At 48.8% G+C, this 17,517-nt stretch overlaps 1 protein-coding gene across 5 annotated transcripts; it reads left to right on the forward strand.

The window, feature by feature from the left end:
• Positions 1 to 421: 421 nt before the first annotated feature.
• Positions 422 to 11,395, forward strand: TFE3 (transcription factor binding to IGHM enhancer 3). 5 transcript variants are annotated; one of them, XM_061135916.1, is made up of 10 exons: positions 424 to 756; positions 3,010 to 3,123; positions 4,078 to 4,381; positions 5,038 to 5,283; positions 5,362 to 5,466; positions 6,950 to 7,067; positions 7,438 to 7,494; positions 7,665 to 7,740; positions 8,691 to 8,838; positions 9,553 to 11,395. In XM_061135916.1, the coding sequence occupies exons 1-10, from the start codon at positions 641 to 643 to the stop codon at positions 9,994 to 9,996; spliced, it is 1,728 nt and encodes a 575-aa protein (XP_060991899.1). In that variant the 5' UTR covers positions 424 to 640; the 3' UTR covers positions 9,997 to 11,395. The 5 variants fall into 5 exon arrangements, with proteins under 5 accessions (XP_060991898.1, XP_060991899.1, XP_060991900.1 ...); XM_061135917.1 differs by having other exon boundaries at positions 5,038 to 5,097; XM_061135915.1 differs by having other exon boundaries at positions 422 to 756; positions 5,038 to 5,466.
• The last annotated feature ends 6,122 nt before the right edge of the window (positions 11,396 to 17,517 follow it).

A 17,517-nucleotide genomic window follows, 5' to 3' on the forward strand; every position in this document is an offset into this window, starting at 1 on the left:
AGGCAGCAAATATTACGAACATTGGCCTGAAGGGGGCGCGTTTCCGCAGGTAGAAGCATAGCCTAGAGACCCTCTTCGCGCCGACAGGCCATCAGTACGCAGGCGCAGAGGACCTAAGGCGCGGCTTAATATCTTGCGGAGGGATAATTTGCGAAGAGAAGGCGTGCCTCAATCAAATTACCTCTCATTGATTTGCCTCTGTCTCTGAGGGCGTGGCCCCTTCTCGGAATAAGGGCCTGCAGAACCTAGTTCTCTCGCTATTTGGAGGCGTCGCTTAGGGTGGGTCCTTGAATCGTCCCTCAATGATTGGTCGCCTCACCCGGAGGGCGTGGCCCGGCTAGCTGTCTGTCCGCGGTTCGGTCACTTCCTGTGGAGTTTCCCCAACCCGGGGAGGAGGGGGAAGAGTGTGAGGGGGAGGAGGGCGGTCGTCCGGGGTTAGGTTGAGGGGGTTGTTGGTCCGTTCTGGGCGGGGGATGACTCACGGCCCATCCCATCTCCCCGACGCCGTCCGCCCGCGCAGACCTCGCTCCACGGCTTAGCGGAGGAGGCGGTGGCGAGCGGGGGAGGGGACTCTTAATTTGTTAGGGGGACCGGGCCGAGGCCCGACCGGCCTGGCAGGGCTCACCCGGGGCCGGGCGTCATGTCTCATGAGGCCGAGCCAGCTCGGGACGGCGTAGAGGCCAGCGCGGAGGGCCCTCGAGCCGTGTTCCTGTTGTTGGAGGAGCGCAGGCCGGCCGACTCAGCCCAGCTGCTCAGGTGCGGGGCCGCCTGGGACCGGTAGTGCTAACTGGGGTTTCTGGGGGCAGCGGGGGCCCAGGATTGTGGTTGGAGGCCCTCGGCCTAGACTTGGAGGACGTCTGGGCGCCCGACTTGGGGGGGCGCCTAAGGAATCTGGCGGTGGCCTGCTTGAACTGAAGCTTAAAGGAGTCATGGAAGTGCATTAAGGGAGGCCTGGTTCAGATTTGGGGGGCCTCTTGACTAGGTCTACAGGGGTTGATTCTGTTGTGTCCAGAAACTAGTCTAGGGTTGCTGAGCTTTGAGTACTGAGACTCTAACTAGAGGCTGCATTTGGGGTCTTTGAGTCGGGTATGAGGGGACACTCTGAGGTGAAGCACTGATTTGAAGGGACTTTTTCCCTCCGGGAAGGGCTCCTGGAAGAGAGGTACTGTCTTGGGAGCTTGGTGACTCCCTGTGGCTGGTTGCTGGAGGCTGTGTTTGAGGACAACATGACTCTGGAGGGATTTGGGGGTATCTCGAATATACTGCGTGGAACCATCCTTGTGAGTGTGTGAGTGAACAAGAAAAGCAACATTAGCCAAGACTTGATCAGAGTAATCCCCTCACCTGCCCACCCATCCAGCTGGGTAGTGGAAAAGCTGTCTTCCCAACACCCATATAGGGACTCAAATGGGAGACAGTCAGACAGACAGCAATGGAGATGGTGCCACCTCTTATCTCAGAGAAGGCCTCAGACCTTATTTCGGAATCCAGAGGAGGGTCTTGTTCCTGCTACTGCCTGCACTAGTCGCTCAGCCAGCCCTCTTCACCCCCTACACACACACAGACATTTTCTTTTTTCTAATCTCACCTTTCCAGACTGTCTCTCAGGCCCTGGAGACAATCTTGAATCTGACCCTAGAGCTGGAATGAGCACCAATTGCACCATCCTTGCCTAGGTGGATCTTCTCTGACATCTTAGCCTCACTTCTATCAGAGGGCCTGGAAGCCCCAGTCCTCTCTGTGTACACCCTGCCTATACCAGCCCCAGTGCCCACCTCTTCCAACTTCTGTGCAATGAATGTGTGAGCATGGGAGGGGGCTTTGCCTACTTTCTGCCTTGGGATTGTGCTGAGCCTCAGCGACTCTCTGAGCTTCCTCTTCCCGGCTTCCTGGGTGGTTTTAGGGCCCCAACTGTGGGTGAGGAAAGGGAGGAAGACAGATTCTTGGGGAGGGGCAAGAATTCTTGTCAAGTGAAGTCAATGGCAATTTCAGGATTCTAAATCTTTGACTAAATTCAAGGATGCCTATCCATCTGTCTACATGTTAATGTCCCTCACACACTAGGGTCTTGCACCCAGCATGGAGGGTTGAGTAGGAACCTTTCCATATATCAATTAACCATCTTCTAATGTCTTTATAACAACTTAGAGCATCACAGTAGTGGCAGTAGTTGAAGGGGAGGGGTGTTCATGGCTTCTCATTTTATGTGTCAGCGGGTTTTAGTATTGGAGTTGTGTTTGTGTTTTGATTTATTCAAAAAACTGGAGAGGGCTGGGCAGGCTCCTCTGACCAGAAAAAAATGTTCATATAAAGCAGATCATCCGCCCAAATTCTCCCTCTTGTAAATCCAGATTATTGGACCGAGGAGAGCCTCTGTTATTCCCATCTTGTTTTTGGATGCCTATTCGCATCCCACAAACTCTGGCTGGGGCCGGGTTGTTGGGGAGGGGGCGGGGCACTTTTGCAAAGCGGCGGATCCTTCAGTAAGTGAATCAGCTACCCCAGTTCTCTTTGTGATGCATTCAGTTTGTGTTACAATGGACTGTTCTGCAGAGGGATGTCCCCACTTGGACCAACGCGGGCTCACCTTCAGCAGCTAGGAAAACAGCGGGGGCTGTGGGGGCTGGGTGAACTCTGAATGCGGAGTCAGGAGTCCCTCAAAGTGAATTGTCACTCCTAAATTCTTCATTTCTATTTTCCTGAAACCCAGGTTGTACACGTGATTGTTAGATCGAGGAGCTGGGATCCAGGCTTATTATTTTGAATCTTAAGGAACTATGGGTAACACGGAGCAAAAGAGAGTGGGGAGGGAATAAGACCGGGTAATTCATAGTGGTGGTTTCAGCAAAGTGGCGGAACGTGAGGGCTACACTCGGTTCTCCTCCCTCCTGGTGTGTGCTTCTGTTCTCTCTCTCAGTGTGAGTTTGTCTGTGTGTCTCTGTCTGCCTTAGGGGAATGATGTCTGCATACAATCACTGACCATTGCCCCTGCCTTTTCCCTACCCTCAGCCTGAACTCTTTGCTTCCGGAGTCCGGGATTGTTGCAGACATCGAGTTAGAAAACGTCCTTGATCCTGACAGCTTCTACGAGCTCAAAAGCCAACCCCTATCGCTACGCTCAAGGTATGTCTCTTCCGACTTCCCCTCCCGATTCCTCAGGCACCGCCATCCCCTCTTGATGAGCAGAGGTCTCAGTGTCAGCCCAGCCCATTCTCTCACCAGCCTAAACTTTTCAGAGAGTAAAATTAAGGGCCAGAAAGAGCATATAAAAAGCAGGAGGCCAAACTAGGATTCCAGTATCTCAGACAAAATCTCCTCTGCTTCCTCCCGCCCCACCTGCTCATCCATTCATAGATAAAAATTTCAGCGTGCATGGAGTTCCCAGACCCGGGGCGTGGCGTGCTTAAGTCCAGCCCCCAAGTGGGTGGAGCCGTTCCAAAATCCCTGGTCGTCCTCCCGCCTAACTCCACGAATTCACTCCCACCGCCCTTTAAGAACCCCTGCTGGTGTCTTCTTTCCCCCCAAGCTTGCGAAGTCGAAATGTGCTGAGTCATGGGCCTGGGCTTTAAGAGAGGGGAGGGGACCTGGAAGAGGGGCAGGAAGAGAGGATTGTGAAATCTCCTTTTCAAGACTGACTAGCTCCTGGGACCAGAGGCCTAAGCAGGGAAGAAGAAGGGTTTTCCGTTGCCCGGAAGCCTGATGCCCACCCCCAGGAGATCAGGGAGTATGTCCAGCCCGAAATAGAGCTTAGGAGCCTTCTGTGCCACAGTCTTAATTCTGTTTCTTTCAGCTCTCCTTTAAATTGCTCCCAGAGCTGAACAGTGGTATCTCAGCTCAATATATGAACAGGCCCCAGTCCTGGCTTCACCCTAAGGACTGAGGGCTAAAGTTGCCCCAGCAGACTGTGAGCCCCGAGTGTGGCGACTGGATCTGGTTCCTGTATCTCCCCTCTATGTTGTGGCCTCTGGAGGCAGAGAACAGGCCAGGTTCTTCTGTCTGCCCCATCCCACTGTGACTCCTTAGGCTGGGAGCTGAGACTTTTAGCTTACCTGTGGCCCCGTATTTCCCATTCCACAGCCTCCCAATATCACTGCAGGCCACACCAGCCACCCCAGCTACACTCTCTGCATCATCTTCTGCAGGGGGCTCCAGGACCCCTGCCATGTCGTCGTCTTCTTCATCGCGGGTCTTGCTGCGGCAGCAGCTAATGCGGGCCCAGGCCCAGGAACAGGAGAGGCGTGAGCGTCGGGAACAGGCCGCAGCCTCTTCCTTCCCTAGTCCTGCACCTGCCTCTCCCGCCATCTCTGTGGTTGGCGTCTCTGCTGGGGGCCACACACTGGGTCGTCCTCCCCCAGCTCAGGTGCCCAGGGAGGTGCTCAAGGTAAGGCCACATCCAGAGGCCCTGGGAGGGGCTCCTGGTGACTGAGGATTGGCCCTGGTGGCTTTGGGGTGAGGTCCTAGGGGCTCTAAAGGAGGGTCTCAGGTACTGGTAAAAGGGGGCTGTGCTAGTGTCCCACTGTGCTTTGGGTTTCCAAGGTGTTCCCGTGGAGTTGTGAGGGGTTCTTGGGGGCCATAGGATGTCTTGGTGGCCTGTGGAGGTGCACGAGTGCCCTGGAGTCTGTGAAGTGACTCGGTAGGAAGCACTTTGTGTCTGGTGATGCATTAGGAGTTCTTTGGCATTGGAGTGTCTTGGGAAGCCGTGTGTGTGGTTCCCAGATTTGTTAAGCGGGGTCAGAGGCTTTGCAGACATGGGGAGTCTTGGGGACTGTGACAAGCTGCTCCAGAAGCTGAAGGAGTCTGCCAGCCTTGGGTAGATCTTGGGGGGCTGTGCAAGATCTCTGAGAGAGGGAGTTGGGTCCTAGGGGAGAGTTACCAGTGTTTGGGGGTTGGGGGAGGGTTCTCAGATTCTGGGCCTGGCTTGCCATCCTGAGCCTAGAAACAGATGACTTCTGGGAGGCAAACTGGGGCTCAGAGTTGCTCTTTCTGAGCCCTGTTCTGCCTTGTTCCTTCCTACCCCGTCTCCCTTTCATTTCACAGGTGCAGACCCATCTGGAGAACCCAACACGCTATCACCTACAGCAGGCGCGCCGACAGCAGGTGAAACAGTACCTCTCCACCACACTTGGGCCCAAGCTGGCTTCCCAGGCCCTCACCCCACCACCAGGGGGTGCTAGTGCCCAGCCGCTCCCCACCCCCGAGGCTGCCCACGCTCCTGGTCCCACCAGCAGTGCTCCCAACAGCCCCATGGCGCTGCTCACCATCGGGTCTAGCTCAGAGAAGGAGGTGAGTGGCTGCAGACGACCCTCACAGCCTCCCCCCACCCCAGCTTCTTCTAATGCTCTTCCGTATTTCTTCTCCCAGATCGACGATGTCATCGATGAGATCATTAGCCTGGAGTCCAGTTACAACGATGAGATGCTCAGCTATCTGCCTGGAGGCAACACGGGGCTGCAGCTCCCCAGCACGGTGAGGCCCTGAGAGGGGAGGTTGGTCTAAAAATTTGTGTGTCTCTCTGTTCCTGAGGAATAGCTTATGTACACCCAAGCTGGCTATATATAAGAGATTCTCATGTTGAATTGTACTGAGATAGAGTGTGGGGTCTGAATGATAAGAACGAGGCACATCAGTGCCCTGGGGCCACGTTGGACTGCATGAACAGGTTGACTTTGTAGATTTTGATACATACACGGTGGGAACTTTATGGACATATTAGGGCATACCAAAGCACTCAAGCTTCACTGTGAGGAAAAAGAAGAGGACTCTTGTAGCATTTTGAATGTATTAAGACATTCAGATCATGAGGACATACACAGACCATGAAGTGATTGGAACACGATATGCCAAACTTGATGTAGCCAGATTTGATGTACTTGGACCTTGAAGTAATTAGAACGTACCACATCTCTTACAGTGAACTGTGCCAAGAGGCTGGGTCCTTGTAAAGATTGGATAAAGTGTTCTAGAGTAAGAGATGTACCAGTGAACTATAACATTCTGGTTTTGAACATTCCAAGAGTCCCATAACTTGCTTTGGGACATAGCAAGTGGCTATAGCTTTACTTCTTTCTAGCTCATCAAGAGGATAGAAGCACATGTAAAAATGGTATCAATTTATCAGAATTTCTCATTGATTTGGACAACAGCTAAAGATTGGGATTTATATTAGACAGATCCAGTGGACTAGTAGGGGTTTCAAGAAATGAAAACTCATTAAGAGGTGGGACTGATCGCTTATGGATTAGTTTCTTGCCCTAGGGTGTATTCAGGAGAGTTTGAAGGAGAAAACAAACTAGGTGATGTAAAAACAGTGCTTGTTGAGTGGTTGGAAAAGAAATCCTGAGAGATCAGAATGTGCAAGATGTTAGAGTCAGGACCTTGGTGAATGGCAGCTGGAGATTGTATGTAATGTGATGTAATGCAGTCATAGCAAAAGACTGGAGATCGGGCTGGGGAACTTTCCAGAAGGCCAGATTTGGGGTGGAATATTGCCATGACAATTTCCCAAGGTCTGAGAAGACTGGGTTGGAGTGTTCCAAGAATGCTGAATTGGAATGTCATGCTAGGAGGGGCTGAAATATTGCATTGGAGCTGATAAAGACCTGAGAAGGGTGGTTTTCTGGCACTTCTCTTCAGAGCCAACCCTGGGGTTTGGGAGAGAGGCTTCATAAGTCTCCAGGGGATTGGAGGGGCTATGGGGTCAAAATGAACAGGCCAGGCAGGGTCCAGTCCCCCAGCAAAGCAGGGTAGGTCCCCTTGACCCTGTCCTCCTTGTGAGTCACTGTATGAAATTCCCTTGACGGAGAAGGAAGGGTTCCCACATGGAGCCAGGCAATCCTTGTGTGAGGGGGCCCATCTTTGGGGTGTATGGAGGGTCAGGAACTAGGTTTGGAGAAGAGGCTGAGCCTGGGGTCTGTTCCAAGCATGGTTTTTCTGCTCGCTCTGCCCACAGCTGCCTGTGTCCGGGAATCTGCTTGATGTGTACAGTAATCAGGGCGTGGCCACGCCAGCCATCGCTGTCAGCAACTCCTGTCCAGCTGAGCTGCCCAATATCAAACGGGAGATCTCTGGTAAGGAACAGGGTCTTGGCCCTGTGCCATCATCCTTTACCCCAGGGCAAGCCCCATTTCTACCAGGTCTGGAGGTCGGGGCTGGTTCTAGGGGAAGACGGTTTAAACAGACAGTAACGGGGGCTGTTTGCCACCTTTGGCCATATGGCCTATGGTCCTGCTTTCAGTCCACTTCCTCTTCTCTTGGGTTTAACAAATGGCCTGTCACCATGGTTTCTTTAAAAATCGGAAAAAGGGTAGCACTTTGTAAATAGTCACTTCCCCTGCCTGCGCCCACCAAAGCCTACCGCAGTGGCTACATGTGCTGCACTCCGTCGTCTGTCATCTTTCCCGGGCCCAGAAGCCCTGACCACCACCCCGTCTCTTCCAGAGACGGAGGCCAAGGCCCTTTTGAAGGAACGGCAGAAGAAAGACAATCACAACCTGAGTGAGTGGGAGCATGTACCCCAGGCCACGTGCCATGCAGCCCTGCTTCACCCTGCCCAGCCTTCCTTGAGGGGGTGGGGCTCTCCCTGCAGCAGCCTCTTAACTCCCCAGTTTTTCTTCTTCCCTCTTCGGCCTATTGATGACTCCTCTTTCTTTCCCTCGCCTTCCAAGTTGAACGTCGCAGGCGATTCAACATTAACGACAGGATCAAGGAGTTGGGCACCCTCATCCCCAAGTCCAGTGACCCGTGAGTCTGGGCCGGGAGCCCCAGGGCCAGTGGAAGGTGGGGCAGGGGCCCCACTCCCTGAAAGTCATTCCAGGGTGGGCCCGCCCTAAATGGGAACCACCCAGGCAGTCCTGCTCATTTGCCTCTTTCTCACCCAGCTTTCCTCACTCTGAGCAGGGTGGCAGCCCCTCACCATGTCCCAATCTAAAGTTTTAGGTGCATGACATTATGGTCCATGTACCTAGTCCAACCCCCGCATGAGTTTTCTGCTTATTTAGTACTTCTTTTTATTTATTCAAGAAATATATTCAGCTGCTTCTGCTTTGTGCCAGGTACCATGCTAGGCCCTGAGGGCACAAAACACAAAAAAGTCCCCGACCTCATGGAACTGATGTTTTAGTGGGGGCAGACAGACAGCAAACAAGATAAATAAGTAAAATCTGGTGGTTATGATGAGTGTGATAGAGAGGAATGAAGAATGGAAGGAAGAAGGGGGGATGCTGGGGAAGGTCACAGTTTGGGGTGAGGAGGGTGGGGACAGGGCAGGCCTCAGCTGATGAGGAAACATTTGAATAAAGAGCCTGAGTAGGTGAGGCTGGAGCCATCTGGGTGTCTAGGGAAAGAGAGAGCTCAAGGTGGAGGGCAGAACTGAGCTGGAGGCTGTGGTTGTGGGAATGATTTTCCATGTTCTAGGAGCATTGAGAAGCCAATGTGGCTGCAGTGGGGGGTCGATAAGAGGAGCGGTAAGGGATCAGGTCAGGGAGTCTCCTGGCTTCGGAGTGTGATGGGGCATCATTGGAAGGTTCCAGGCAGGTGGTTTTCATCTGAGCATTCCATACCCTTGATGGGCCTGCACTTCAAGTTCCAAGCATGTGGCTGGGTGCTCCATCTACCTGGTGCAATGCCCCCTTCAGTTCCCAAGAGACTTCATATGCAGCATTCCCTTCTTTCCTCCCCCTCGGGCCCCACAGGGAGATGCGCTGGAACAAGGGTACCATCCTAAAAGCCTCTGTGGATTACATCCGCAAGTTGCAGAAGGAGCAACAGCGCTCCAAAGACCTGGAGAGCCGGCAGCGATCCCTGGAGCAAGCCAACCGCAGCCTGCAGCTCCGAATCCAGGTCTGGAAGGAGGAGGCAATATTAGAGGTGGGGGTGGGGGCTTGCTGAGGCAGAAGCAGAGGGAGAAGAGGCCAGGATTTCCCCTCTGGGCATATTTGGGGGATCCCCGGTCTTCCTGACTCACATGTTGATGATGATGACGATCATAAGCAGTGATCATAACGTGCTAGCGCTAAGTTGCTTCAGTCATGTCTGACTCTGTGACTCCATGGACTGTAGACCTCCAGGCTCCTCTGTCCATGGGATTCTCCAGGCAAGAATACTGGAGTGGGTTGCCATGCCCTCCTCCAGGGGACCTTCCCCACCCAGGGATCGAACCCAAGTCTCTTATGTCTCCTGCATTAGCAGGTGGGTTCTTTACCACTAGCACCACCTGGGAAGATCAGTCATAACATTAACAAGAATAATAATGAATATTGGCTAACAGACATGGTGTTCATCTTGTGCCATGAACAAGAGCCTTCTCTCCATTTACTAAGTTAATCCTCACAACAATCCTGTGAGACAGGGACCATTATTATACCCATTTTATGGATTGGGACTCTGAGGCTCAGAGACAGATGGTAAGCAACTTGCCTAAAGTTATGCAACTAGTGAGTGGCAGATGCTGAATTTGAACCTAGGCAGCTTACCCTTTTAACTTTTAAATCCCCTGCCTCTGAAGGACCTCTGAACCCCATCTTGTGCCACACACCCCCCACCTATGTTTTGCAGGAGCTGGAGCTGCAGGCCCAGATCCATGGTCTGCCGGTGCCTCCCACCCCAGGGCTGCTCTCGCTGGCTGCAACTTCAGCCTCTGACAGTCTCAAGCCAGAGCAGCTGGATGTTGAAGAGGAGGGCAGGCCAGGCACAGCGATTTTTCATGCAGCGGGGGGCCTTGCCCAAAGTGCTCCCCATCAGCAGCCCCCACCACCACCCTCGGATGCACTTCTGGACCTGCACTTTCCCAGCGACCACCTGGGGGATCTGGGGGACCCCTTCCACCTGGGGCTGGAGGACATTCTGATGGAGGAGGAGGAGGGGGTGGTGGGGGGACTGTCAGGGGGCACCCTGTCCCCACTGCGGGCTGCCTCTGATCCCCTGCTTTCTTCAGTATCCCCTGCAGTCTCCAAGGCCAGCAGTCGCCGCAGCAGCTTCAGCATGGAAGAGGAGTCCTGATCACACCTCACCCCTCCCCTGGGACTTCCCCACCCAGGAAGGGAGGACCTGTTAGGATGAGGCCCCACCTTTTCCCCCACCTTTCCATGAGACTGCCCTGTCCAGGTGTACCCCGGGGAAAAGGAGACTTGATGAGGCTCCACCTCTTCCCCACAGGACTGGCCAGTGCAGGTGTTCAGGCATGGAGAAGGTAGGGGCATAAGGGCCTGTCTCCTGCAGATCACAGCCTGACCTTGTCCCGTCAGACTCGCCCTTGCCCAGGTGAGGGAAAGAAATGGGATGAGGTTGGCCCCTGGCCTCTAGGGACTGTCCTAGCAGGTTTCCTATGATAAAGATGTGTCCGGATAACGCTCCATCCCCTCTCTTGGGACCATCAGTCTAGTCCATCCTGGGAAGGAAGAGGAGTCAAAATGATGGCGGTCCCAGCCTAGATGTTTAAGCCCTGTCCCTTCCCCTGTGAATCCTGCCCTGCCCAGGCAAGGAACAGAAGTGAGGATGAGAGCCAGCCCCTTCCCCTGGGAACTCAGTCCTGGCCTTGTAACAATGGAGGACTCAGGCCCTGCCCCTTCCCTATAGGAACAACTCAGCACAGGTATTTCAGGTGTGGAGGAGTCAGTAAGATCAGGCAGCTTTGTGGAGACCACAGTCTTTGTCTTTTAGCAATATCCCATCCAGCATTCCATACTGCAGGGAGGAGTGGTACTTAAGCTCCCCCCAAACCCCGATATCCCCGCCCCCCGCCTTAACCTGGGACCAACTTGACCTAACCTAGGAGGGCTTTAAGCTGACCTTGCCCTTGAAGAAGGCGGCAGATCTTGAAATCTTGTGGGTTGACATTCCAGACCTAGATCAGGAGTGAGTGAGAGTTAGACCCCGTACCCTTAGGCAGAGTGTTGCTTCCTTTCAGGGGTAGACTGGAGAGGTGATGGAGATTAGGGAGTACTTGGTGCAGTTTTACACAATCAGCACCACAGTACTCTTTTTTTCAACGTGTAGAGGAACAGGATGAAGGAAGGGGCCTTTCCAGGGAGTTCCCCAGCCTGGGAACAAGTGGAAGCCTATCCCACCAAGACAGAGGCATAGGGGGAGGATTGCGAAAGCATACATACCCACTTTTTTGTTTATCTGATTTTTTAATTGACTCCCCTCCCCACTCAGAAGCTAAGTCACCCCCAACCTCTGGCCTCTACCCAGTTCTCCATTTGGAGAAATCCTCCCCGTTTCAGAGTTATCAAGAGACACTCCCTCCTCATCCCCATCCCTCCTACACATACACCCAAGGTTGTCAGCTTTGAATTGTTGGGGCCATGCCCCGAGGAATGTGTTCTGAGGGGTCTGTAGGTTTGTGATTAAAATAATAAATGCTAGGCGTGTTTGATGCGCTTTTAACTTTGGCAAAGAGTCTCCTGTCCTTGATTTTGTCTGTGCAGTTAGCATGGCTCATGAAGGCCAGGAGAGAGAAAGGTTCTTGGAAGAAACAGATTTGAGAGGATGAATAAAACAATTTAGGTAGAGGGGCTGGAGGAAAACAATGTACAAGCAAAATTAGTCCTCAACTATCTGCTGGGCAGTCGGTTGCAAGTGTTGTACCCAATTTATTATTCTAAGGAATATTCATCAAGAGAGTACTGGTTCCTATTCCTATTTCATGTCTTAAGAAACACAGGTTAAGAGTTTAAGAACTATCTGAAGGTACACAACTGGTAAATGGATGAAGAGCTTAATGGTAAAGTTAGGTAAGTGAGGGCTCTGGTTTGAAAAATGTCACTGAGGACAGACGAGCCGAAAGAGATTTTCTTGCAAGGTCACTTTTGAAACTGATAAGAAAAAAGGAGTATATGATGATATCTACTGGCAAATAGTAGAGGTATTCCAGATGGTGAAAATGGCAAAGACAAAAACCGTAACGGTAGAGGAATAAGCAGACAACTTGGTTTTGGAACAGATGTTGACATTTGTGGGGGGGGGGGGGCGTTTAAATGGAAGTGAAGAGACACAAGTACTCCTGGAATTTCTCAACCTGACTCCCAGGACAGGTATCATGCCACCTCTTGTGTCACCCCCATCAAACATTGACCCCTGAGCACTGGGACCCAGCCTGGTCCTGTGTTTCCCCAGTCAGACTGACTGCCACACTGCCTTGCACCTTTCTAGCCTAACATACTGTGAGTCCTAGGGCCTGGTTGCTGAGCCTTTACCACCAGAATGGTGGTTCTCTGATAGCTTTTTTTCCTCCTCAAATTTGCTATATTCGATTTATTTTACAAAGATAACACCCAGAAATTTTTTGTTTGTTTGTATTCTGGAATAATTCAGATTTACAGAAGTGTGGCAAAGATAGTAGAGAGTTCTCATAGCTATAATCCAGCTCCCCCTAATGTTAACAGCTGTAATAACCATGGCACATTTATTAAGGCTAGGAAAATCACATTGGCACAGCATTAGGAAGTCCAGACTATTTGGATTTCACTGGTTTTTTCCCAAATGTCTTTTTCCTGTTCTAGGATTCAAGTAAGGATACTCTATTTGCTATCTCTCTCTGTGTAACAAATGACCACAATCTTAGTGGCTAAAAAATCATGCATGCATTATCTCCCAGTTTTTGCAGGTCAGGAATCCAGGCTGGCTTAGCTGGGTCCTCTACTCCAGCAGCTGTCACAAGAGTGCAGTCAGGGGAGGTGTGGGTAGGACAGAGGGCTCATCTGAAAGGGGAACTGGAAAAGAATCTGCTCCATGCTAATATGGTTTGGGGCAGACCCCAGTTCTCTGCAGCCTGTTATACTTAGGGCCTCAGTTCCTTGCTGGCTGTCAGCTGGAGGTGCCCACAGTCCTTACTGTATGTGCCTTTCCTCCCATGAGGCAGCTCACAACATATATAGTTTGCTTCATCAAAGTCAACGTTAGAAGGGTCCGCTAGCAAAACAAAGCTACAATCTCTTGTAATCCAATATGGAAGTGATATCCGCTCACCGTTAAGGCATTCTGTTGGTTAGAAGCAAATTACTCAAGGGAGAGGATTACACAAGATCATGAATATCAGTAGGACCACTGGCGGGGGGGGGTGGGGCTGTCTTAGAAGCTCCCTACCACACTGGGTTGAGCTGTCATATTTTCGTGGTCTCCTCTGACAGTTTCTCAATCTGCCCATTGAGAAGGCATTGTACTATGCCAGAGGTAACAAGCACATCTAGTACCCAGATCTTGGTTTCTAAGTGCCACGCTCCAATAAAGGAACATGGGCTCCTTGGAGAAATGACTGATTTTAAGGCTGGTGAAAAGAAATTTAACAAGACAAGCCTGGAGCATTGTGTGGTGCCAGAAAGTAAGGAAGAACCTAAAAAAAATGAGACTGTGTCATAAAGATGTGGGAGCCAATCTGAAAGAACTCCCAACAGCCAAAGGTGGGACAATCTGAGCAGCAAAAAAATAACAATAGTGCTGTATTATAATCCAAAAACTAAATATCCATGATTCCATACTTATATAAATCAGTGATATGATTGTGTAAGTAAATAAATGCTGGAGATGGGACAACTCTTCCTTGCATAAGACTCCCAAATAATAAATATAGAAGGAATGAGAGAAATGGAAAATTACCACTAGAATACCACAATAATAATTACTCTGGACTGGATCCACAGTTAAATGCTAAAATTAGCAGGCAAAACTTGAAGGTGGGCACACAGTGAGCCTGGATTGTACATTATTTCTGCCTGGGTCAGGTTCAGAACCCTACTTGGAAGTGGAGCCTAGGAAGAGAATAGCAATATAGCTGAGTTGGGTGGGAGAGGTCAGATTTTAGACCTTAGGACTAGCAGGCAAGGTACTGGGGAAAAAAAAGCTTTGTAGAGTCAGACTTTCAGAAATCATTATAGGCATTGCTTTAGGTCTTTGACCAAATGCTAGGCTATGCAGGTTTAGAGTGAGGCACTACGAGACCAAGCAAAGATCAGTCCTGGGCTTACATGAACTGAATGGATGCTTGCACATTCCTGGGAGACAGAGACTTTGACCAGCCTGAGTGGAGAATCTTTACCCAATACCCCAGTGAGAAACAGACACCCCAGAAAGACCATGCCTTAAGACCATGCCGCTTCAGCTCTAGAGTAAGGGTTACTATAGATCTTCTCCAAAATATGCTAAAAACATGCTTCAAAAGGATCAAGTTGAATTGTGACATTTAGAATGTATGTAGATATAACACATATAACAATAACACAAGACAGGATTTGGGAAATGAAACCACAGCTTTGCAAGATTTTTCTGTCTCATGTGAGATGGTGCAATATTAACTTTGAGTTGACTGTAATAAATGAAGGATGCATTTTCTAATCACCAGGGCAACCTCTAAAGAAGATAATGAAAACAGGTACAACTCAAAAGCCAATTGAGGGCTTCCCTGGTGGTCCAGTGGTTATGAATCTGCCTGCCAATGCAGGGGACACAAGTTCAATCCCTGGTCCGGGAAGATCCTACATGCTGAGGGGCAAACTAAGCCTGCATGCTGCAACTACTGGAGCCCATGCTCTGCAACAAGAGAAGCCATCACAATGAGAAGCCCATGCACCACAATTGGAAGCCCATTTATGATTCTATGAGCTAGAAAATCAATGTATGCATGCTAACCCATATATTCACACATATCTATAAGTATTTCTGTATCTATTCATCTCTATATATTTTAAGATAAACATGAATTCATAGTGATGTTCCAGTACCATATTGTTCATCTTAACCTTCCCTTCTTGCTTATCTGTAGCCTGCCATTCCAACATTGAGAAACCTAGTTCCAGCCATCCACCACCCATTACTTAATTGTTTGATCCCAGTGTATATGGATTGCAATATCAGAATTGTTAACCTGTATTCCTACGAGAGACAGCTTTACCAAAGTTAAGTGCTTTTCTATGGTTTCCTTTGTCTTTTAGCTCTGGAGTTTCCAGTCAAAATACCATTTTCCAGGGTTACTTAGGTCAGCATATCTGCTCCCCATGCTCTTCAGCGACATAGTATGGAATTCTACTTATCAATAAAAAGGAAAAGATATTGATACATACAACAACTTGGATGAATCACAAAAGCGTTACACTTAGTGAAAGACGCCAGATGCAAATGAGTATATATTGCCTGATTCCATTTGTATGAAACCCTACAAAAGGCAAATATAATCTCCCACAACAGAAAGCCAATCAGTGGTTGCCTGAGATGGAGTGGAGGGTTGGGATGGGTAACTAAGGAACCTTTTGAGGGTAATGGAAATTTTCTATATATTGATTGTGGTCGTGGTTACAAGGAATGTGTTTGTCAGAACTCATTGAATTGTACAAATAGGTAGATAGGTAAACAGAGAACATATCTCAATAAAGTTCATACGTTAAAAAAGTAAAAAAAGAGACCTGGCTGAAATAATTTTCCCACAGCAAGCAGATCATTTAGTCTGATGAAAATGACAGAAAAAAAGGCAGGGGCATGGGTTTGATCCCATATGTGCTCCAAGAAAAAAAAAAGGATACAATGAGATGCCATTTCTTTGTTCTGAGATTGGAGAAAATTGTAAAATAGAACAACACAGATTATTGGCTAGGCTGTGAGGAAACAGGTACTCAAATACGTTGATAGTGGTTATGAACTTGGAACAGCCCATTTGGGAGGGAATTTGGGAGTATCGACTAAAACTAGATATTCATGAAAAAAAAATTTTAATTTATTTATGTGACTGCACCAGGTCTTAGTTGCAGCACATGGGATCTAGTTCCCTGACCAGGGATCGAACCCCCTCCCCCTGCATTGGGAGCACAGAATTTTAGCCACTGGACCACTAGGGAAATCCCCAGATATTCATTTTTTGATGCAGCAATCCCAGTTCTATGAATTTACCCTGAAGATATACCTCAGATAATAATAAAAAAATATATGTACAAGGTTATTCCTTTTGGCATCGTTTATATTTGCAAAATATTAGAAACTGCCTATATGCACAAACATAGGAGCGTAGTTCAATTATGATACATTGAAAAAATGGGGTACTATGTACCTGAGACAAGATATTATCAAATGAAAAATGCAAAGCGAAAAAAGTAGTTACAGGATGTTACCCTTCATGTAGGATAAGTAAGATAATATACATGTATGTGTTACAGCAGAAAAGTTTTCCTTCTATTCTGTAGGTTCTTTGCTGGTTTGATAATTAAGTTGACATAAGACAGATAAATAGGAGAAAAACTAATTTCATATGTGCAGGATACCCATAAAAGTATGAGACCCAAAGGTAGCTGGGCAATTGAGGCTTACATGCCAAACTGAGCTAAGGAATAGGATAAGGGCTTCAGAGAGGTTTCAAAGGGGAGGAGGGCAATTCGCAGGATGATAAGAGCAGATGTTTCTTAGTCAAATGTTTGCTTGGCCATGCTGGGTCTTTCAGTTAAAACGTTATCTCCGTATAGTTCTCTTTCTGGGCCAGACTACCTATCTTAATTCTTCTAAGCGGCTAAAGGAGAGGTAGAAGTTTTTTTTTGAGCGGGCTGGTCTTGGTTATTTTCAGCTTAAAATAAGTCACACACCAAAGTACCACATTTTGTAGACATTTCTCCAAAGAAGACACAGATGGCCAACAGGTAGGTGAAAAGATGCTCAGTATCGCTAATTATTAGAGAAATGCAAACCAAAGTGGCATATTTTGGGGTGGCATTTCTGCTCCTCTTCACACGTGCTCATTTGTGTGAAAAGAAAGAGAAAGGATAAATTAGAAATTAAATAGGTTGGTTACCTCAACAAGGAGGTGGAGGGGAGGGCAAAATGGAATTCAAACAAAAACAAAGGAACCTAACCATATTTTAAATGAATCATGCAGCCTCATGGAGGAGGGGCGCTGGGGAGAGGGAGAACTAACCCAAGCAAATTTTTAAAAAATCTTTTTGGTCACTAGCATGTGGGATCTTAGTTCCCCGACCAGGGATCAAACCTCACCCCCTGCATTGGCATCTCAGAGTTTAAACCACTAGACCACCAGAGAAGTCCAAGCCAAGCAATTTTTGAACACAGTATTTTGACTACTATCAGTTTAAAAACAAAAGGAACGGCATCGTGTTGAAGCTATGGTAGTCTTGTTAAACACAGTATTTTGACTACTATCAGTTTAAAAACAAAAGGAACGGCATCGTGTTGAAGCTATGGTAGTCTTGTTAAACACAGTATTTTGACTAGAAACCAACAGAAATCTAAAGACAAAAGAAGCTGTAAAAAAGTATTGACTTCTAGTTGATAGATTTGTTTTTCATAGTCTTATGGGTAAGCAATCTGGAGTTAATGTGCATTATGATTACATAAATAAGTAAATTAATTGTGGACAGTGGGAGATAGGTTTCATTCTGTTGGAGAAGAATATGAAAAGTGAGGAAACTAAAATGAATCTTGTGTGTTGTGCTAAAATGGAAGTTATTATTAGTGTACTTATGTTTTTCAAGTACATATACCTAAAAAATAAAAGGTCCATGGTCCAGTGGTTAAGACTCCTTGCTTCCA

The sequence above is a fragment of the Dama dama genome, chromosome X (genome assembly GCF_033118175.1).
Source record: "Dama dama isolate Ldn47 chromosome X, ASM3311817v1, whole genome shotgun sequence".
NCBI lineage: Eukaryota > Metazoa > Chordata > Mammalia > Artiodactyla > Cervidae > Dama > Dama dama.